The sequence below is a fragment of the Nerophis lumbriciformis genome, linkage group LG13 (assembly GCF_033978685.3).
Source record: "Nerophis lumbriciformis linkage group LG13, RoL_Nlum_v2.1, whole genome shotgun sequence".
NCBI classification, from domain to species: domain Eukaryota; kingdom Metazoa; phylum Chordata; class Actinopteri; order Syngnathiformes; family Syngnathidae; genus Nerophis; species Nerophis lumbriciformis.
The window spans coordinates 43,799,418-43,822,920 of NC_084560.2; the positions used below are offsets into that span (position 1 = coordinate 43,799,418).

Genomic DNA, 23,503 nt, shown 5'->3' on the forward strand with positions numbered 1-23,503 from the left:
ATTTACACATATACACACACATAACACTCATCTACTCATTGTTGTACTTGAAAGTACAATGCAGTACAATTCCGGGGCAATGGCACCTATCAAATACACAGTAATGAAAACACAGTTGTTCTACTAACTGTACTGTGTGTTATGAGAATAGAGTATGTGTGTGTGTGGCCCTTTAATAGGTGACAGCATGTGAGGTGAGTGACGTCAGTGAGTGTGTGGGCGAGAGAAGAGAGGGAGCGGGGTAGCGTGAGTGCGGGGAGGGACTAGTTGGTTTTGTGTTGGATTGGCTGTGTGCAAGCAATCAATAAAGCAAGATTTGCAACTAATCGCTGGACTCATCATTCACCCTAAAGTCGTCCGCTGTGGAGACCCACTGCCGGGTAAGGTGAAGGGTGTTGCCCCGAGCATACATCGGCCCTGGAGAAGTGTCTCCCCTGCGCTCTTCGTCTACGGTCTCGTTCTTCTGCTTCGTCTCCTTGTGTGCGCACACTGGACTCAGGTCCGCATGGAGCTGGAGGGGGCGTGGCCTCCAGCTCCGGCTGAATTCCGGGAGATTTTCGGGAGAAAATTTTTTCCGGGAGGTTTTCGGGAGAGGCGCTGAATTTCGGGAGTCTCCCGGAAAATCCGGGAGGGTTGGCAAGTATGGCCACACTGTGAACCCACACCAAACCAGTATAACAAACCATTTCGGGAGAACATCCACACCATAACACAACATAAACACAACAGGACAAATACCCAGAACCCCTTGCAGCATTAACTCTTCCGGGACGCTACCACCAAACACCCCCCCCCCCCCCAACCTCCCATCTCCCGAATTCAGAGGTCTCAAGGTTGGCAAGTATACTCTAGTATACTCTGGACTGAAGCTGTGTGCCTTCATTTTTTTGTAGCTATTGTTTTGAGGTATGTTTAAAAAAATTAATAAATAATGCACTTTGTGAAAGTCAAAGTATAGTATTTCCCATCGTTGTAGTGGGTATCAGGATTATCTCAGGGAGAGCATGTCCCAAATTCCAAGCTGTTTTGAGGCATGTTAAAAAAAATAATGCACTTTGTGACTTCAATAATAATTAAAGCTGCAAGCAGCATTGGTCGGGCCCGCGTATTTGGCAGGTGCTAGTCCTAAGTGTCCCAATACTTTTGTCTACTTTTAGTCTGAAGTGTCCCAAGACTTTTGTCTAGTGTACCTACCTTGTCTGCATTGTGTGGGCACGTTGGTGCTTCCTGCTTTTAAGCAGCCATCTTAAAAAAACAGCAGCGCAGCAGCATCAGCGCAGCGGGTCTTTGAAGGGTCATAAAATCAAAACCGGAGCAGTTAGAAAAAAAGCGCTTCTGTCATTGTAATCACAAGGGTTCAATCTCTCTCCTGTGTTAGTTTGAAGGCGAAACGACAAACGCGCTCAGAGGAGATAGTTTTTGAAGGAAGGTGACCGGTTTTTACAAAAAAAATGTTTTGAAGGGGGAATAGCAAACTTCCTGTTGATTTTTGCTGGGGGTTGTCAATTTATGAAATGTAGGTCTAAGTGAGACCTACGGAGAGGTTTTTGTTCCCCTTCCCAGTGGGAGTTACAGGCAGTTTTGTCATTTTTTTCTTCCGAGGAGCAGTTTTTTCTCCGTTTTATTCAAAAATTGCTCTAGAGCGCAATTTTGAGATTTGGGGTTAGGTTTTTTTATTAGATCGCAATTTTTGCCAGTCCTGATGTGTGCGTTCAGTTTGGTGAGTTTTGAAGCGTGTTAAGGGGGTCAAATTACAGCTCAAAGAGGCAAAAGTTACTGTTTTTAGTACTTTTTTGTCTTGAAGGGGGAATTGCCAACTTCCTGTTGATTTTCGCCCGACAATGTACTATTATGAAATGTAGGTCTAAGTCAGACCTACATAGAGGTTTTTGTTTCATGTCTCTCCGACCTTCCTAGTGGGAGTCTAGTTTTTTTTTTCCTAGGGGGCGCTAGAGCGCAATTTTGAGTTTTGTGGTTCGTTTTTTTTTTTAAAAAGGCAATTTTTGCAAGTCCTGATGTGTGGGTCAAATATGGTGAGTTTTGAAGCATGTTAAGTGGGTCAAATTACAGTTTAATGTGGCGGCGGAAGAATAAAGAATAAAACCTTACAAATACAATAGGTCCTTATGTCCCGAAGGGAGTCCTTATGCAATGGGCCATGCGGGCCCTAAATATGGCAGTGCCATGTTGGCATTTTTTCCCTTAACTGGAGTTCTCTTATTTTGGAAAACCTTGTTTGTGATTGATTGATTGAAACTTGTATTAGTAGATTGCACAGTACAGTACATATTCCGTACAATTGACCACTAAATGGTAACACCCCAATAAGTTTTTCAACTTGTTTAATCAATTCATGGTAAAGTTACATTGTTTAATGCATGCAGCGGGGCATCACAACAAATAACAAAATGGACAATATCGGAATATCGCATCCATCCATCCATCCATCTTCTTTCGCTTATCCGAGGTCGGGTCGCGGGGGCAGCAGCTTAAGCAGGGAAGCCCAGACTTCCTTCTCCCCAGCCACTTCGTCCAGCTCTTCCTGTGGGACCCCGAGGCGTTCCTAGGCCAGCCGGGAGACATAGTCTTCCCAACGTGTCCTGGGTCTTCCCCGCGGCCTCCTACCGGTCGGACGTGCCCTAAACACACCAAAGCTCATGACCATAGGTGAGGATGGGAACGTAGATCGACCGGTAAATTGAGAGCTTTGCCTTCCGGCTCAGCTCCTTCTTCACCACAACGGATCGATACAGCGTCCGCATTACTGAAGACGCCGCACCGATCCGCCTGTCGATCTCACCATCCACTCTTCCCCCACTCGTGAACAAGACTCCGAGGTACTGGAACTCCTCCACTTGGGGCAAGATCTCCTCCCCAACCCGGAGATGGCACTCCACCCTTTTCCGGGCGAGAACCATGGACTCGGACTTGGAGGTGCTGATTCTCATCCCAGTCGCTTCACACTCGGCTGCGAACCGATCCAGCGAGAGCTGAAGATCCTGGCCAGATGAAGCCATCAGGACCACATCATCTGCAAAAAGCAGAGACCTAATCCTGCAGCCACCAAACCAGATCCCCTCAACACCTTGACTGCGCCTAGAAATTCTGTCCATAAAAGTTATGAACAGAATGGGTGACAAAGGGCAGCCTTGGCGGAGTCCAACCCTCACTGGAAACGTGTCCGACTTACTGCCGGCAATGCGGACCAAGCCCTGGCACTGAGCATACAGGGAGCGGACTGCCGCAATCAGACAGTCCGATACCCCGTACTCTCTGAGAACTCCCCACAGGACTTCCCGAGGGACACGGTCGAATGCCTTCTCCAAGTCCACAAAGCACATGTAGACTGGTTGGGCAAACTCCCATGCACCCTCAAGGACCCTGCCGAGAGTATAGAGCTGGTCCACAGTTCCACAACCAGGACGAAAACCACACTTTTCCTCCTGAATCCGAGGTTCGACTATCCGGCGTAGCCTCCTCTCCAGTACACCCGAATAGACCGGAATATCGCATATTGGCAAAAAAGCCATTATCGGACATCTCTAAAAAAAACAACTAATTTTTAAGGTGTGTCGGCTTTTATTTTGCCTAATTACATGTACGGCAACCCTGCTGTGTGTGTGAGGGTGTGCGAGTGTGTTTGTCCAGGTGGATTAGTGGCAGTTTTCCCGATTCCTGGGGTGATTCTGTGTTCCCAGTAATGTTGTCTTTCTCAAAGTCCCCCTCTCATCCTCCACTTGTCTTAATCCTTCCGGTTGCCAATCTCTCATGTAAGTCTTTTTTTTTTTTAGGGGACGAGCCAGTCCACCCACTCTCAAGCTGTTCCCTCTTACCACACACACACACACACACACACACACACACACACACACAGTCCATCCAAGGCCGTGATCACATCTGTTAAATTGTCTCCGAATCAACACACACTGTCTCCCTTTTGTCTGAACGAAGCGTTGTCCTTTTTTTCCCCCCCCGTCCCTCCATCACATTTTATTTGTCTCCTGATTGTTTCCATCTTGTGATGTTGTTGTAGGCGTTCAATTCCGCTGCGCGTCCCACGAGAAATAACACACAGTGATTGCCCCCTTCTCCTCTTGTTTCCGTCGGTGTGAATAGCACACTGATTTTGCTGTCTGGGTCGGGTGTTGTGTAGAGAAAAGGCTCCTGATTGCTTAGACGTTCCTTGCAGTGTGCCTGCTGGTCGTCTCAGCTTCCCTGTAAAGTTCCCTATAAGCACACCACAGCATACAGTATGTATTGCTCTACAATATTGCCTCTGCTTCCTTTTGTGTGTTGTACAAATGTATGATTGAGACACGAGAATGACAGCTCTGCTTTGTCTCCACAGCAACTGATGCGCTCCTCCGTCTTCCACATGTTCATCTTGAGCATGGTGGCTGTGGACGTGATCGTTGCCGCTAGCAACTATTACAAGGGCGAGAACTACCGTCGGCACTACGACGAGTTTTACCTGGCGGAGGTGAGATTTCCAATTTAAAACTAACATGAATCTAGGCATTCGACCGTGTACCCTCGGGAAGTCCTGTGGGGAGTGCTCAGAGAGTATGGGGTATCGGACTGTCTTATTGTGGCAGTTCGCTCCCTGTATAATCAGTGTCAGAGCTTGGTCCGCATTGCCGGCAGTAAGTCGGACACGTTTCCAGTGAGGGTTGGACTGCGCCAAGGCTGCCCTTTGTCACCCATTCTCTTCATAACCTTTATGGACAGAATTTCTTGGCGCAGTCAGGGCGTTGAGGGGATCTGGTTTGGTGGCTGCAGGATTAGGTCACTGCTATTTGCAGATGATGTGGTCCTGATGGCTTCCTCCGGCCAAGATCTTCAGCTCTCACTGGATCGGTTCGCAGCCGAGTGTGAATCGACTGGGATGGGAATCAGCACCTCCAAGTCCGAGTCCATGGTTCTCTCCCGAAAAAGGGTGGAGTGCCATCTCCGGGTTGGGGAGGAGATCTTGCCCCAAGTAGAGGAGTTCAAGTACCTCGGAGTCTTGTTCACGAGTGAGGGAAGAGTGGATCGTGAGATCGACAGGCGGATCGGTGCGGCGTCTTCAGTAATGCGGACGCTGTATCGATCCGTTGTGGTGAAGAAGGAGCTGAGCCGGAAGGCAAAGCTCTCGATTTACCGGTCGATCTACGTTCCCATCCTCACCTATGGTCATGAGCTTTGGGTCATGACCGAAAGGACAAGATCACGGGTACAAGCGGCCGAAATGAGTTTCCTCCGCTGAGTGGCGGGGCTCTCCCTTAGAGATAGGGTGAGAAGCTCTGCCATCCGGGGGGAGCTCAAAGTAAAGCTGCTGCTCCTCCACATCGAGAGGAGCCAGATGAGGTGGTTCGGGCATCTGGTCAGGATGCCACCCGAACGCCTCCCTAGGGAGGTGTTTAGGGCACGTCCGACCGGTAGGAGGCCGCGGGGAAGATCCAGGACACGTTGGGAAGACTATGTCTCCCGGCTGGCCTGGGAACGCCTCGGGATCTCCCGGGAAGAGCTGGACGAAGTGGCTGGGGAGAGGGAAGTCTGGGCTTCCCTGCTTAGGCTGCTGCCCCCGCGACCCGACCTCGGATAAGCGGAAGAAGATGGATGGATGGAGAAGGTTGCCTACAGCCACAGCTATTATTGCCCATATAATTTTTTTACACAACAAAAATTAGAGACCCTAGGAACCGTGGGAAACCTGTTGACCAAAGGAGACCTGGTGGTTGGTGTTGATTGGTAAAGGATATAAACTATACAGAGAGTTGTTTACGTTTCCATTTTTTTTGGTTACCTTTTTTTTTTACATTGATTAATTAGTCACAAAGTGTAACAATAAATGAAACTCTATTAGAGGTTAGTATTATTATAGAAAGTAACGTTTGTATCTTGTCTCCATCCCAGGTGGCCTTCACTGTTCTGTTTGACCTGGAGGCTCTACTGAAGATATGGTGTCTGGGCTTCACAGGCTACATCAGCTCCTCCCTGCACAAGTTTGAACTGCTGCTGGTAGTGGGCACCACCCTGCACATCTACCCCGACCTCTACCATTCCCAGTTCACCTACTTCCAGGTTGGAGTTCAGTGCTAACATAATGTGTCAGTGTTCCCCCTCGTTTTGTCAACAGGAGTAATAATGTGTGATGCTGTTGTTCTCTCCAGAGGTGACTCATCGTGTGCCTTTGTTTAGCTCCGTCCGTTCATGTGATTTAGATTCATACAGATGGTTTCAGGCATATAGCTTGGGTGAACAGGTAGCTTTACAGGGAAGAGTGCATTATTGCTTTGCTCTTAACCCTGTGACCTTGTTGTTGGTGCGCCTGTGGACAATTGGAAGACAGAGAAAGGTCTCCTTGATGGGTCTTTAATGAACCCTGACCATACAAGCTGCCCTCGACACACTCTGGCTCGCTCTCAAAAGCTGCCATCCGCTCTTGTAATGCATATTCTCAAGCAGCATGTTATAATAGCTTTAAAAATAGCTGCATGTGTGTGCATCGCCTTGTGCTTTAATACATTGTCAGACACCCCAAAGATGACAAGATTAGCCCAAGAGCAATGCCTGTATCATGCAGCCCTGACTCTTCCGGGCTACATTATACACCCCTGCTACCACCAAACCTCGCCCCCACCCCAAGCCTGCTCCCTCACACATCAACCCACCCCCCCTCTCTGTGCGTCGGTTGAGGTGGGCAGGGTTTGGTAACGGGGGTGTATAATGTATCCCGGAAGAGTTAGGGCTGCATGGGATTCTGGGTATTTGTCCTGTTGTGTTTATGTTGTGTTACGGTGCAGATGTTCTCCCGAAATGTGTTTGTCATTCTTGTTTGGTGTGGGTTCACAGTGTGGCGCATTATTAGTAAGAGTGTTAAAGTTTTTTTTATACCGCGAGTGTCAGTGTAACCTGTGTGGTTGTTGACCAAGTATGCCTTGCTGTCACTTACGTGAACATGCGGAAGCCCCATTCAACATGTGGCTGATCAGGCACGTTGATTGTAGTGGGCGCTATATGCTGTACCATCACGGCACGCACGACGCTGACAACCGCTTTTCAGTTAAAACCCGTGTGCCGCACCAGGTTAAAAATTCCATAAAAAGGTGTGGGCATCGTGTCTGAGACCCATGGTTTATACATAGCACAAAGCATCAAAAAAAAACTTTGTATGCAGTGTTATTTCATTTAAAATTTCAAAAATTTTTGCGGCTCCCATTGTTTTCTATAATTTGTGAAACTGGTCAAAATGGCTCTTTGACTGGTAAAGGTTGCCGACCCCTGCTCTAGACCGACCAAATTAGGAAACAATAGAAGCGACTGGGATGAGAATCAGCACCTCCAAGTCCGAGTCCATGGTTCTCGCCCGGAAAAGGGTGGAGTGCCATCTCCGGGTTGGGGAGGAGATCTTGCCCCAAGTGGAGGAGTTCAAGTACCTCGGAGTCTTGTTCACGAGTGGGGGAAGAGTGGATCGTGAGATCGACAGGCGGATCGGTGCGGCGTCTTCAGTAATGCGGACACTGTATCGATCCGTTGTGGTGAAGAAGGAGCTGAGCCGGAAGGCAAAGCTCTCAATTTACCGGTCGATCTACGTTCCCATCCTCACCTATGGTCATGAGCTTTGGGTCATGACCGAAAGGACAAGATCACGGGTACAAGCGGCCCAAATGAGTTTCCTCCGCCGGGTGGCGGGTCTCTCCCTTAGAGATAGGGTGAGAAGCTCTGCCATCCGGGGGGAGCTCAAAGTAAAGCCGCTGCTCCTCCACATGGAGAGGAGCCAGATGAGGTGGTTCGGGCATCTGGTCAGGATGCCACTCGAACGCCGAACGTGTTTAGGGCACGTCCGACCGGTAGGAGGCCACGGGGAAGACCCAGGACACGTTGGGAAGACTATGTCTCCCGGCTGGCCTGGGAACGCCTCGGGGTCCCACAGGAAGAGCTGGACGAAGTGGCTGGGGAGAGGGAAGTCTGGGCTTCCCTGCTTAGGCTGCTGCCCCCGCGACCCGACCTTGGATAAGCGGAAGAAGATGGATGGATGGATACTCCGTATACATCCCTACTTCAGAATGTCACTGTACATGTTGGAAGTCATGTTTTTCTTCCGTGAACCAGAGCTCCCCAGTGCCTGCAGCACTCATGCATGCTACCACCATGCTTGACTTTAGGCAAGACACAAATCTCTTGCTCGCCACTTGTGTTATCAGCTATTTAGACAATATTAAGTTGATCTACACTGCTATACAAGCTTCCACACTGACTGCTCCACTGTGTAATTTTTTAGTATTGTCCTTTAAAAAGGTGTACTGTCATAAAAATGCTTGCAAAAATGTGAAGGGCGATATATAGCTCTGCCTTCAATACAATAATCCCGGACAGACTCTGCAATAAACTGGACACTCTTGGCCTCCCCCCTCTCACAAACGCCTGGATAAGGGACTTCCTAACGGACCGACCCCAGAATGTGAGACTTGGCCCGCACCTCTCATCCTCCCGCAGGCTGAGCATCGGCTCCCCACAGGGCTGTGTGCTGAGCCCCCTCCTCTACTGCCTTTACACCCATGACTGCAGTCCGGCCCACAGTGACAACCTTACCGTCAAGTTCGCCGACGATACCACAGTGGTCGGGCTCATCTCCAGGGGTGACGAGGCTGCCTACAGAGAGGAGGTCCTGAAGCTGACGGCCTGGTCTTCGGAGAACAACCTCGCTCTCAACACCAGCAAGACCAGAGAGATCATCGTCGACTTCAGGAGGAGCATCACCGACCCTGCCCCCCTCTACATCAACGGCGAGCGTGTAGAGAGGGTCCACACCTTCAGGTACCTTGGAGTCCACATCTCTAATGACTTCTCCTGGACAGTCAACACCACATCAATCATCAAGAAGGCTCAGCAGCGGCTACACTTCCTTAGAGTCCTCGGGAAGTACAACCTGAAGCCTGACCTGCTGCTGACCTTCTACCGCGCGTCCATCGAGAGCCTGCTGACCTACTGTATTACGGTATGGTACGGCAGCTGCACTGCAGCAGACAGGGAGAGGCTGCAAAGAGTGGTCAAGACGGCTCAGAAGATCATCGGCCGCCCTCCCCCCTCTCTGACGGACATCTACACCTCCCGCTGCCTCAACAGAGCCAGTGCCATCATCAAGGACAGCACCCACCCTGGCTCTGACCTGTTCCACCTGCTGCCCTCTGGGAAGCGCTACAGGTGCATTAAAACCAAAACAAACAGGCTAAAGAACAGCTTCTTCCCCAGGGCCATAACCATCCTGAACGGACTGCCCCATTGTCCCTCATAACTGCCTTCTCTTCGGTGCAATAACCCATTCCACCAACCACCCTGTTTTTGTTTTGTTTTTTCATGTATATATTCATTTCACACCATATTCATTGCACTTCTACATTTTTTATATTTCTATATATTTGCACATTGTTTTTCTAGCATGCACACATCGCACTGTATGGAATGGCCTCAATCTCGTTACCTTGCGTAATGACAATAAAGCTGATTCTTCTGATTCTTCTAAACAGGGATGTCTTTGAGCAATCTGGTTGAAAACTTTGCAAAGTGCCCTCATAAAATCTTAATGTCAAAGTCAAGTTTCTCCAATAACTATGAATGAATGAAAGTCTCATCCACCTCTTTGTTACGCAGCTCGGTCCCAAGTGTGACATGCTGACATTTAGTCACAATTGATTCATCTTAAAACAGGTGAACATGCTCAGCAATACAATCATTTCCCCCTAAAAAGTGTGTTTTTTTCATTAGTTGTCGTCGGAACAAAACGTCACATGCTTCTCCAGCCTCACTTATCGGCTTTGACACGGCTTCGAATGATTTGTAATCAGCCAATGGAGCCCTCAACCGCTCTCTTGCGTGTTCAGAATTGTAATGACTTCAGTAGCGGCGTGAATCAACAGCCCAGTCAATTTGATTCATTCAGAAAAGGCATGGCTGATTCTCGGACCTTTCAAGTTGGGCGGTTGACACACCGAGCCAATACCGCTTGAAACGGATGTCTGTGACAGCGAGGATGTGTTACATCACGCTATTAGATTCCATGCAAACCATTTCCTTGTCTTGCAAGAGCCCAGAATCGTGCTGGCGGGATGACAGGGACGCCATTGTCTGAGTGTCATTTATCGGTTGTCAGTGGCAGCAAGGAAAGCACAGTTTATCTGCCATATTACACTAATCCCATTCCAAATGCATCCACTTTGCATCCATCCAAGAAAACAGCTGGAGATGATATTACACATTTCATGCATCATAATCGAGGAAGGGACATGTCCAATCATTGTGACAATCAATCAACTATATGCATATTCTTCTCTGCCATCCAAGGTCCTTCGAGTGGTGCGCTTGATCAAGATCTCTCCCGCCTTGGAGGACTTTGTCTACAAGATATTTGGACCGGGCAAAAAGTTAGGCAGCCTGGTGGTGTTCACAGCCAGCCTCCTCATCGTCATGTCAGCCATCAGCTTGCAGATGTTCTGCTTCGTGGAAGAACTGGACCGCTTTACCACGTTCCCCAGGGTAAGAAACCGCCCTTAATGTACCACAGCAGAAGGTAAAAGGCATGCTTCTGAAGTATTTTTTCTTTCGTTGACCATTTTTTGTCATTACCGTATTTTTCGGAGTATAAGTCGCTCCGGAGTATAAGTCGCACCGGCCGAAAATGCATAATAAAGAAGGAAAAAAACATATACCGTATTTTCCGCACCATAAGGCGCCCTGGGTTATAAGCCGCATCTAACTGCGCTAAAGGAATGTCAAAAAAACAGTCAGATAGGTCAGTCAAACTTTAATAATATATTAAAAACCAGCGTGATGTGGGCGCGCATGGAGTCGTATATCAACATGGACGGAGCTGCGTGAAAAAAGCCACCCGGCCTCTTCGCGTAAACTTACCTTAAGCACTCGCTCATCTTTTCTTCATCCATCCATCCCTTCGAGTTAGCTTTTATGATGACGCCGGCTGGAAAGGTCTCTTTTGGCAAGGTCTTCCTTTTGAATATCACCATGGGTGGAAGTTTCTGGCCATTAGCATGGCAAGCTAGAACCACAGTGAAGGATGACTTCTCATTCCCTGTGGTGCGAATATTCACCGTACGTGCTCCCGTTGTATCCACAGTGCGGTTCACAGGAATATCAAAAGTCAGTGGAACCTCGTCCATGTTGATAATGTTCTCTGGCCGGATCTTTTTTTCAGCTATCTTGTTTTTACAATATGCACGGAAAGTAGCCAGCTTTTCTTGAAAGTCTTTAGGCAGTTGCTGTGAAATAGTAGTCCGTGTGCGGATGGAGAGATTGCGTCTTTTCATGAACCGGAAACCTGTCACTTAGTAGGAGCCATTTTGTGGTCTTTACAGATGTAAACACACAAAGGAAATGAAACGTAATATCCGCGCGCTTCTTCTTCTTCTACGCGGGCGGGTGGTTGCTTACAGTAGAAGAAGAAGCGCTTCCTGTTCTATGGGGGCGGGTGCTTACCTTGGCGGTTGCTTGCGTAGAAGAAGAAGCACTTCCTCTTCTACGGGGAAAAAAGATGGCGGCTGTTTACCGTAGTTGCGAGACCGAAACTTTATGAAAATGAATCTTAATATTAATCCATATATAAAGCGCACCGGGTTATAAGGCGCACTGTCAGCTTTTGAGAAAATTTGTGGTTTTTAGGTGCGCCTTATAGTGCGGAAAATACGGTATAAGTCGCACTGGAGTATAAGTTGCATTTTTTGGGGAAATGTATTTGATAAAACACAACATCAAGAATAGACATTTGAAAGGCAATTTAAAATTAAAGCTGCAAGCAGCGTTGGTCGGGCCCGCGTATTTGGCAGGTGCTAGTCCTAAGTGTCCCAATACTTTTGTCCAGTTTTAGTCCCAAGTGTCCCAATACTTTTGGCAAGTTGTAGTCCTAAGTGTCCCAATACTTTTGTCCAGTGTAGGTGTCCCAATACGTGTGTCCAGTGGTAGTCCTAAGTGTCCCAATACTTTTGTCCAGTTTTAGTCCTAAGTGTCCCAATACTTTTGTCTAGTGGTAGTCCGAAGTGTCCCAATACTTTTGTCCAGTTGTAATCCTAAGTGTCCCAATACTTTTGTCCAGTTTTCATCCCAAGTGTCCCAATACTTTTGTCCAGTTTTCATCCCAAGTGTCCCAATACTTTTGTCCAGTTTACGTCCCAAGTGTCCAAATACTTTTGTCCAGTTTTAGTCCTAAGTGTTTACGTCCCAAGTGTCCCAATACTTTTGTCCCGTGGTAGTCCGAAGTTTCCCAATACTTATGTCAAGTTTTAGTCCTAAGTGTCCCAATACTGTTGTCAAGTTTTAATCCTAAGTGTCCCAATACTTTTGTCCAGTTTTAGCCCTAAGTGTCCCAAAACTTTTGTCAAGTTTTAGTCCTAAGTGTCCCAATACTTTTGTCTACGTTTAGTCCGAAGTGTCCCAATACTTTTGTTCAGTGGTATTCCTAAGTTTCCCAATACTTATGTCAAGTTTTAGTCCTAAGTGTCCCAATACTGTTGTCAAGTTTTAATCCTAAGTGTCCCAATACTTTTGTCCAGTGTAGGTGTCCCAATACGTGTGTCCAGTGGTAGTCCTAAGTGTCCCAATACTTTTGTCCAGTTTTAGTCCTAAGTGTCCCAATACTTTTGTCTAGTGGTAGTCCGAAGTGTCCCAATACTTTTGTCCAGTTGTAATCCTAAGTGTCCCAATACTTTTGTCCAGTTTTCATCCCAAGTGTCCCAATACTTTTGTCCAGTTTACGTCCCAAGTGTCCAAATACTTTTGTCCAGTTTTAGTCCTAAGTGTTTACGTCCCAAGTGTCCCAATACTTTTGTCCCGTGGTAGTCCGAAGTTTCCCAATACTCATGTCAAGTTTTAGTCCTATGTGTCCCAATACTGTTGTCAAGTTTTAATCCTAAGTGTCCCAATACTTATGTCAAGTTTTAGTCCTAAGTGTCCCAATACTGTTGTCAAGTTTTAATCCTAAGTGTCCCAATACTTTTATTCAGTTTTAGTCCTAAGTGTCCCAAAACTTTTGTCAAGTTTTAGTCCTAAGTGTCCCAATACTTTTGTCTACGTTTAGTCCTAAGTGTCCCAATACTTTTGTCCAGTTTTCGTCATAAGTGTCCCAATACTTTTGTCCAGTGGTAGTCATAAGTGTCCCATTACTTTTGTCAAGTTGTAGTCCCAAGTGTCCCAATACTTTTGTCCAGTTTTCGTCCTAAGTGTCCCAATACTTTTGTCCAGTGGTAGTCATAAGTGTCCCAATACTTTAGTCTACTTTTAGTCTGAAGTGTCCCAAGACTTTTGTCTAGTGTACCTACCTTGTCTGCATTGTGTGGGCACGCTGGTGCTTCCTGCTTTTAAGCAGCCATCTTGAAAAAACAGCAGCATCAGCGCAGCAGTTCGTTGAAGGGTCATAAAATCAAAACCGGAGCCGGTATCAAAACTCTTTCGCCAACTTTTAATCAGAAGGGTTCAATCTCTCTCCTGTGTTAGTTTGACGCCGAAACGACAAACGCGCTCAGAGGAGATAATGTTTGAAGAAAGGTGACCGGTTTTTACAAAAATGTTGTGTTGAAGGGGGAATAGCAAACTTCCTGTAGATTTTTGCTGGGGGTTGTCAATTTATAAAATGTAGGTCTAAGTGAGACCTACGGAGAGGTTTTCGTTTCATGTCTCTCCGACCTTCCCAGTGGGAGTTACAGGCATTTTTGTCATATTTTTCATCCAAGGAGCAGTTTTTTGTGCGTTTTATTAAAAAATTGCTGTAGAGCACAATTTTTAGATTTGGGGTTAGGTTTTTTCATTAGATCGCAATTTTTGCCAGTCCTGATGTGTGCGTTGGGTTCGGTGAGTTTTGAAGCGTGTTAAGGGGGTCAAATTACAGCTCAAAGAGGCAAAAGTGACTGTTTTTAGTACTTTTTTGTCTTGAAGGGGGAATTGCCAACTTCCTGTTGATTTTAGCCCGAGGATATACAATTATGAAATGTAGATCTAAGTCAGACCTACATAAAGGTTTTTGTTTCTCGTCTCTCCGACCTTCCTAGTGGGAGGTACAGGCAGCGTAGTTTTTTCTTCTTCCTAGGAGGCGCTAGAGCGCAATTTTGAGTTTTGGGGATCGGTTTTTTTATTAAAAGGCAATTTTCGCAGGTCCTGATGTGTGGGTCAAATATGGTGAGTTTTGAAGCATGTTAAGTGGGTCAAATTAGTGCTCAAAGAGGCGGCGGAAGAAGAAAGAAAGAAAGAATAATAAAACCTTACAATAACAATAGGTCCTTATGTCCCATTGCGGGCCCTAATTAGCTAACCTCAATGAACCCAAAAATAGCTTAAAATAAGTATATTCTCACTAATAACAAGTGCACTTTTCTTGGTAGAAAAAAAAGAGACCTTTTTGCTCAATATGTTGAAAAATTTTCTTGAATGAAGTAAATGCTAGTGCCATTATCTTGACATAATGATATTACATTTCTTGAAACCAGCAAACTTATACTAAAAACTCATTTATTGTTCTTAATGGAAAGGCAACAAGGCAAGCGCTTGTTACTCTCGGGGTCTCCTAGCCGCTCAGGCAAATCATATTGTCTAAGAATGCATTTTTCCATGGATAACATGACATCATCGCGCCAAGTGTGTGCTCTTTCAGTCAATTAGTGCGCATATATACAGCACGGCCCCCAGCCAAAAAAATTTTAATTGTAATTTTGAGGAATTTATCTGAATGTGCATGAACTATTTCTGTTCAAAATTGTTAGAAATGTTAAATGTTTAAATATTAACTGTCAGTTTACTGTTCTGTGCCAACTGTCCTACTATATGAGTACGTGTTTTCTATTGTCCATCCATCAATCCATTTTCTACCGCTTATTCCCTTCGGGGTCGCTGGAGCCTAACTCAGCTACAATCGGGCGGAAGGCACGGTACACCCTGGACAAGTCGCCACCTCACACACTAGGGCCAATTTAGTTTTGCCAGTCAACCTATCCCCAGGTGCATGTCTTTGGAGGTGGGAGGAAGCCGGAGTATCCGGAGGGAACCCACGCATTCACGGGGAGAACATGCAAACTCCACACAGAAAGATCCCGAGGCCGGGATTGAACTCACGACTACTCGGGACCTTCGTATCGTGAGCCAGACGCACTAACCCCTCTTCCACCTTGCTGCCATTTTCTATTGTTTTTTTGTTGTTGTTTTTTTACATGCTTGAAGTGAGAAATTATTACTTAAAAAAAGTAGTTTTATACTTGTGAGTAGGGATGTCCGATAATGGCTTTTTTCGGGCGGTTGAAATACAAAAAAATTAGATTTTATCCGCGGGTCGGGTCGGGCGGTTGAAAAAAAAAAAAATTAGATTTTAAATAGATTCAGGCGGGTGGCAGTTAAACCAATTGGGAAATATATATACATAGTTAAATGTTGTTACCCACATACGAAAAACGAGCAGGCACCTGCAGCATATGCCACAACAGAAGAAAAAAAAGAAAAAGAGATGGACACTTTTACGGAGCGGAGAAGGGACGCCTCGCCGGGGTCCGGGACCGAGGCCCCTTCCCCCGAGAGGGCCCCACCGGGAGCCGTAGCTGAGGCGATCCGCGAGAAGGGCCCGACGCACGTCCAGGGTCACCACCGCGCCCACCGCACCGACACCCCGCCTCGTCCGCCTTCGCCGCGGCCGGCGTCACGCGCAGCAGGTAAGCAGCTTACCTGCCCGCCACCCCCGTGGCCGGGGGCTCGTAACAGGGGTCACTCCGCGCGCTCCACCCGCGCAGCTTACCTGCCCGCCACCCCTGTTGCCGGGGGCGCGTAACAGGGGTCACTCACGAAAGGGGTGGGGCTCACCCTGGTTGATATAGACAGCAGGACGGTGGCCATGGAAGTTGGAACCCGCTAAGGAGTGTGTAACAACCCACCTGCCGAATCAACTAGCCCTGAAAATGGATGGCGCTGGAGCGTCGGGCCCATATACCCGGCCGTCGCCGGCAGCGAGACGCGCTTGGAAGTGCGCTCAGCGCGGCTCCCATATGATTGCGCACTGGTGTGCGTCTGGGTCGTGACAGCGTGGCACGCGAATGTCTGTAATGCATTGGATCAGTCTCCTTTCTTTAACAGGCAAAAGCTTTATAACCTCACTAATGCCTTGCATCGTCTATATTAGATATATAACAACGGGCGGGTGCGGGCGGGTGCGGTTCTGATCAAATGTTAGAACGGGTGGATGGCGGATGGTTGACGACTTTCTGATGCGGTTGCGGATGAAATAATTGCCTATCCGCGCATTTCTACTATGCGCACAAGTTGCTCATGAGCAGATGCCGCCTATATATTGTGCTGTCATTCTTCCAATCTCCTCGCCTGTTCTGCGTGGCGTCTGCCCACACGTTTGTCATGTTTGTAATTGCTCTCCTCCTGGCAGACATGTAGCTTGTATCATTATTTGCAATTATTGGACTGTGGGAGTAAGAAGAGGAGTGGTGGATAGGGGAAGAGGTTGTTATTAGTCCGAGAGAGGCTAAGAATAAGAAAGTGCAGGCGTGCCTCGGTGTACCGGCATCCTTTGACCTCCAAGTGCAGCAGATGATTATGTTGCTAAATCTCGCCATGGCAGCTTGGAGAGCTGAGAGGTGGTCAGGAGAAGCATTACATCCGCCTCCGTTTTCACCTTGTGTTGCACTCTATGACCTGTTCCTAACCCCTTCTTACATTCTCTCTGTTCTTTCTTCTAGGCATTCATGTCCATGTTCCAGATCTTGACCCAGGAGGGCTGGATAGATGTCATGGACCAGACCCTGGTAGCAGTGGGTCACATGTGGGCTCCAGTAGTTGCCATTTACTTCATCCTTTACCATCTGTTTGCTACCCTGGTGAGAATCTTCATGGACGAGTTTATTTTATACCCGTCATGTTGTGTGTCTGTAGCTCTAGTGCTAATGGGCTGTTTGTCCATGCTTATCTCCACAAGTGTGTAGCTCTATTAAGCACTATTGTGTACTGTATCCACTTTTTACATTTCCACATGCCCAATACAAAAATCCTTATTTTAAGATGTGTAGCGAACCGACATTTTTATTTTTTAACTGTCCTCTACACCAGTGGTCCCCAATCGGTCCGCAGACCGGTAACGGGCCGCACAAGAAAAAAAGAAAGAAAAAAAATCACCTCTCGTTGCGGAGCGTAGATGGTGAAATCCCTAAATTCCTTGCAATAGCTGGTTGAGAAAGGTTTTTCTTAAACTGTTCAACAATTTGCTCACGCATTTGTTGACAAACTGGTGACCCTCGCGCCATCCTTGTTTGTGAATGACTGAGCATTTCATGGAATCTACTTTTATACCCAATCATGGCACCCACCTGTTCCCAATTAGCCTGTTCACCTGTGGGATGTTCCAAATAAGTGTTAGATGAGCATTCCTCAACTTTATCAGTATTTATTGCCAACTTTCCCAACTTCTTTGTCACGTGTTGCTGGCATCAAATTCTAAAGTTAATGATTATTTGCACAAAAAAAATTTATATCAGTTTGAACATGAAATATGTTGTCTTTGTAGCATTTTCAACTGAATATGGGTTGAAAATGATTTGCAAATCATTGTATTCCGTTTATATTTACATCTAACATAATTTCCCAACTCATATGGAAACGGGTTTTGTATTTTCCTTAATGAGTACCGTATTTTTCGGACTATAAGTCGCACCGGCCGAAAATGCATAATAAAGAAGGAAAAAAACATATATAAGTCGCACTGGAGTATAAGTCGCATTTTTTGGGGAAATGTATTTGATAAAAGCCAACAGCAAGAATAGGCAATTTAAAATAAATCAAGAATAGTGAACAACAGGCTGAATAAGTGTACGTTATATGAGGCATAAATAAGCAACTGGTATGTTAACGTAACATATTATGGTAAGAGTCATTCAAATAACTATAACATATAGAACATGCTATACGTTTACCAAACAATCTGTCACTCCTAATCGCTAAATCCCATGAAATCTTATACGTCTAGTCCAGGGGTCGGCAACCCGCGGCTCCGGAGCCGCATGCGGCTCTTTGATCACTCTGATGCGGCTCGGCAGCTTACTTACCGACCCCCCGATTTTCCCGGGAGACTTCAGGATTTCAAAGCGTCTCGCAGTAAATTTCCGGGATTAATATTCTCCGATTTTCACCCTTACAGTTATAATAAGGGCGTGCCATGATGGTATAGCATTTGGCGCCCTCTTCAAGCTGCAGTAACAGAGTGCCAACCCAACTCCTTATTTTGCAGAATGCGTCATTCCGCTTGCATAAATACGTGACAGCAAGGCATACTTGGTCAACAGCCACACAGGTTACACTGACGGTGACCATATAAAACAACTTTAACACTCTTACTAATAATGCGGCACACTTTGAACCAAAACCAAACAAGAATGACGAACACATTTCGGGAGAACATCTGCACCTTAACACAACATAAACACAACAGAACAAATACCCAGAATCCCATGCAGCCCTGACTCTCCCGGGCTACATTATACACCCCTGCTACCACCAAACCCCGCCCCCACCCCAACCCTGCTCCCTCACATATCAACCCCCCGCTCCCCTCTGTGCGTCGGTTGAGGTGGGCGGGGTTTGGTAGCGGGGGTGTATAATGTAGCCCGGAAGAGTTAGGGCTGCATGGGATTCTGGGTATTTGTCCTGTTGTGTTTATGTTGTGTTACGGTGCAGATGTTCTCCCGAAATGTGTTTGTCATTCTTGTTTGGTGTGGGTTCACAGTGTGGCGCATTATTAGTAAGAGTGTTAAAGTTTTTTTTTTTTTTTATAACGCCACCGTCAGTGTTACCTGTGTGGTTGTTGACCAAGTATGCCTTGCTGTCACCTACGTCAGCAAGCGGGAGCCCCACATAACGTGTGGTTGATCATGCACGCTGACAAGCGCCATTCATATAAAACCCGCATGCCGCACCAGCATTTAAATTCCATAGTAAAGTATGGGCAGCGAGTGAGACCCCTGTTTTATACATAGCACAAAGCAAAAAAAAACTTTTTATGCAGTGTTATTTCGTTTTAAATTTCAAACATTTTTTGTGGCTCTCATTGTTATCTTTAATTTGTGAAACTGGTCAAAATGGCTCTTTGACTGGTAAAGGTTGCCGACCCCTGGTCTAGTCTCTTACGTGAATGAGATCAATAATATTATAATGTGTTAATCATTTCACACATACAGGTAAAAGCCAGTAAATTAGAATATTTTGAAAAACTTGATTTATTTCAGTAATTGCATTCAAAAGGTGTAACTTGTACATTATATTTATTCATTGCACACAGACTGATGCATTCAAATGTTTATTTCATTTAATTTTGATGATTTGAAGTGGCAACAAATGAAAATCCAAAATTCCGTGTGTCACAAAATTAGAATATTGTGTAAGGCTAATACAAAAAAGGGATTTTTAGAAATGTTGGCCAACTGAAAAGTATGAAAATGAAAAATATGAGCATGTACAATACTCAATACTTGGTTGGAGCTCCTTTTGCCTCAATTACTGCGTTAATGCGGCGTGGCATGGAGTCGATGAGTTTCTGGCACTGCTCAGGTGTTATGAGAGCCCAGGTTGCTCTGATAGTGGCCTTCAACTCTTCTGCGTTTTTGGGTCTGGCATTCTGCATCTTCCTTTTCACAATACCCCACAGATTTTCTATGGGGCTAAGGTCAGGGGAGTTGGCGGGCCAATTTAGAACAGAAATACCATGGTCCGTAAACCAGGCACGGGTAGATTTTGCGCTGTGTGCAGGCGCCAATTCCTGTTGGAACTTGAAATCTCCATCTCCATAGAGCAGGTCAGCAGCAGGAAGCATGAAGTGCTCTAAAACTTGCTGGTAGATGGCTGCGTTGACCCTGGATCTCAGGAAACAGAGTGGACCGACACCAGCAGATGACATGGCACCCCAAACCATCACCCAACCATGCAAATTTTGCATTTCCTTTGGAAATCGAGGTCCCAGAGTCTGGAGGAAGACAGGAGAGGCAGAGGATCCACGTTGCCTGAAGTCTAGTGTAAAGTTTCCACCATCAGTGATGGTTTGGGGTGCCATGTCATCTGCTGGTGTCGGTCCACTCTGTTTCCTGAGATCCAGGGTCAACGCAGCCGTCTACCAGCAGGTTTTAGAGCACTTCATGCTTCCTGCTGCTGACCTGCTCTATGGAGATGGAGATTTCAAGTTCCAACAGGACTTGGCGCCTGCACACAGTGCAAAATCTACCCGTGCCTGGTTTACGGACCATGGTATTTCTGTTCTAAATTGGCCCGCCAACTCCCCTGACCTTAGCCCCATAGAAAATCTGTGGGGTATTGTGAAAAGGAAGATGCAGAATGCCAGACCCAAAAACGCAGAAGAGTTGAAGGCCACTATCAGAGCAACCTGGGCTCTCATAACACCTGAGCAGTGCCAGAAACTCATCGACTCCATGCCACGCCGCATTAACGCAGTAATTGAGGCAAAAGGAGCTCCAACCAAGTATTGAGTATTGTACATGCTCATATTTTTCATTTTCATACTTTTCAGTTGGCCAACATTTCTAAAAATCCCTTTTTTGTATTAGCCTTACACAATATTCTAATTTTGTGACACACGGAATTTTGGATTTTCATTTGTTGCCACTTCAAATCATCAAAATTAAATGAAATAAACATTTGAATGCATCAGTCTGTGTGCAATGAATAAATATAATGTACAAGTTACACCTTTTGAATGCAATTACTGAAATAAATCAAGTTTTTCAAAATATTCTAATTTACTGGCTTTTACCTGTAAGTCGCTCCTGAGTATAAGTCGCACCCCTGGCCAAACTATGAAAAAAACTGCCACTTATAGTCCGAAAAATACGGTAACTGACAAAAAAAAATAGACCAAAAACAAATGTCCACTGCAGAGGATGTTGGTTTTTCTTTCACCTTATTCTGAAAGGAACCATGTTTGGTAAAGTGTGTCTTTTCAATCAGCCAAGACGAAATACAGCTAAACAGTTAAAGCAGGTTTGTTTTTATCATAATGAATTTCTGCGTTCGACACCGTCGACCACGCCACCTTAATCACTCGTCTTGAGAACTGTGTGGGCATTAAGGGCGCCACCCTCAACTGGTTCCGGTCGTACCTAACCGACAGGAGTTTTTGTGTAAAAGTAGACAGTTTTATGTCTTCCACAGCTCCTTTACCACATGGGGTCCCCCAGGGCTCAATCCTTGCCCCAATTTTATTTGCGCTTTACCTTCTCCCCCTTGGTTCTATTTTTAGGAAGTACAGTATTGCATTTCATTTTTACGCCGATGATTGCCAGATTTATTTTCCCATGGCACAAAATAACACGGTTCAACGTCTTATTGACTGCCTGCACGACATCAAAGTCTGGCTTTCAGCTAACTTCCTGAGCCTAAATGAAGACAAAACAGAAGTTATGTTGTTCGGTCCAAGTCGCTCTCCCTCCCCCAACGTTGACCTCGGCACTCTGACCCCGTATTTCAGCGACTGTGTCACAAACCTGGGGGTAAAGTTCGACTCAGATTTTAAATTCGAAAAACAAATCAGCAGCGTCGTTCAAAAAATCTTTTATCAATTACGCCAAATAGCGAAAGTGAAACCGCTTCTGTCAAGACATGATCTTGAGAAATTAATCCACGCTTTTATCTCGACTCGTCTTGACTACTGCAACGCCCTGTATGTAGGCATTAGCCAGGCCTCTCTCGCCCGCCTGCAGCTCGTGCAGAACTCTGCTGCTCGTCTGCTAACACAGACCCGCAGACGTGAGCACATCACCCCTATTTTAGCGTCCCTTCACTGGCTCCCTGTGCGTTATCGAATCAATTTTAAACTCCTTTTATTTGTTTTTAAATGTCTAAACAACCTCGCGCCAACCTATCTCTCCGACCTCCTTCAGCCTTACTGCCCCACCCGATCCTTAAGATCAGCCGATCAGCTGGTGTTGACGGTCCCTGACACAAGGCTGAAGCTTAGAGGTGACAGAGCTTTCGCCATTGCTGCTCCCAAGCTCTGGAACGACCTACCTCTGAGTGTTAGACAAGCCTCCTCTCTTCCTGTTTTTAAATCTCTCTTAAAAACATACCTTTATTCCATGGCTTTTAACACTGAGTGATATCCATCCTGCAACGGCGCCCCATAATACACCTGCTGTGAACCTGTTTTTATGTTTTTATTTATTCTATTTTTATTTTTTTATTTTTTTATCGTGTTCTGTTTGTGTTGTGTTGTTTGCTCTGTACTCGTTTTATCTTTTAACCTGTCCATTGTACAGCACTTTGGCTACCCCTGTGGTAAATTTTAAATGTGCTTTATAAATAAAGTTGATTTGATTTGATTTGATTTGAATTGAGTTAGTTATTTAATGCCCCCCTCCTCAAGCTTTAATCAGCAGCAGACGTGAGAAGTGCTGACATTTTAGGGTTTGGTCTTCTCAAAATGGGTAAAAACATGACTCACACCTCTCCATCCCAGACGAACAGGACGTATTTTAGGACTCAACAAGTGGCTAATACAATTACAGAGGCTAAAGATGCTAAAGTCTCAAATTCCCTGGGAATAATCAAATGTGTTCATTCCTCCCTTTTCTGTGGCCTTCTAGATTCTTCTCAGTCTTTTTGTGGCCGTCATATTGGATAATCTGGAGCTGGATGAGGACTTGAAGAAGCTCAAACAGGTAGGAGACTCATTTCTTATGTGTTCTCTCAATTTGACCACCTGTCATTCCCCTGCTCGTCGCAATATTTTATTCAAGAGCCGAGTGTTTTTTTCTGGTGCCAACTTGGCAACACTGACGGACCTGAATAATGTATCCACGTGTGGGCCGAGCTGCTCTCACCTCTATACTGTACTGTACTGTACTGTACTTCCCCTCCAGAGGGTTGAGCAAGTGGGCAGAGCTAATAAGTAGTAAGGAGTGCATTCGCACACAACAAGCTCAACAAGCAAACTTCAATAAGACACTTATTGGCTCCTCTGCAGATTATTGCCATCTCTCAGATTAACTGGAAAAGTGCTGTCATTAGAGAATGTTGCTGGAAAAATGACTTTTGACCTTTCTTATCTCAAGCATTTTAGGGGAGTGCTCAGAGAGTATGGGGTATCGGACTGTCTGATTGTGGCAGTCCGCTCCCTGTATGATCAGTGTCAGAGCTTGTTCCGCATTGCCGGTAGTAAGTCGGACACGTTTCCAGTGAGGGTTGGACTCCGCCAAGGCTGCCCTTTGTCACCCATTCTGTTCATAACCTTTATGGACAGAATTTCTGGGCGCAGTCAAGGCGTTGAGGGGATCTGGTTTGGTGGCTGCAGGATTAGGTCTCTGCTTTTTGCAGATGATGTGGTCCTGATGGCTTCATCTGGCCAGGATCTTCAGCTCTCACTGGATCGGTTCGCAGCCGAGTGTGAAGCGACTGGGATGAGAATCAGCACCTCCAAGTCCGAGTCCATGGTTCTCGCCCGGAAAAGGGTGGAGTGCCATCTCCGGGTTGGGGAGGAGAT

The 23,503-nt window shown here is 46.1% G+C and overlaps 1 protein-coding gene across 5 annotated transcripts in view; it reads left to right on the top strand.

Annotated features, from left to right (window-relative positions):
• The window catches only part of nalcn (sodium leak channel, non-selective), a 333,104-nt gene that overhangs the window by 124,228 nt on the left and 185,373 nt on the right, over positions 1-23,503 (top strand). For all 5 annotated transcript variants that reach the window (XM_061970749.2, XM_061970750.2, XM_072914538.1 and 2 more), the window contains 5 exons: positions 4,349-4,480; positions 5,896-6,063; positions 10,324-10,515; positions 16,710-16,847; positions 22,608-22,682. In XM_061970749.2, the coding sequence (XP_061826733.1) occupies positions 4,349-4,480; positions 5,896-6,063; positions 10,324-10,515; positions 16,710-16,847; positions 22,608-22,682 (705 nt within the window). The remainder of the gene's footprint in view (positions 1-4,348; positions 4,481-5,895; positions 6,064-10,323; positions 10,516-16,709; positions 16,848-22,607; positions 22,683-23,503) is intronic.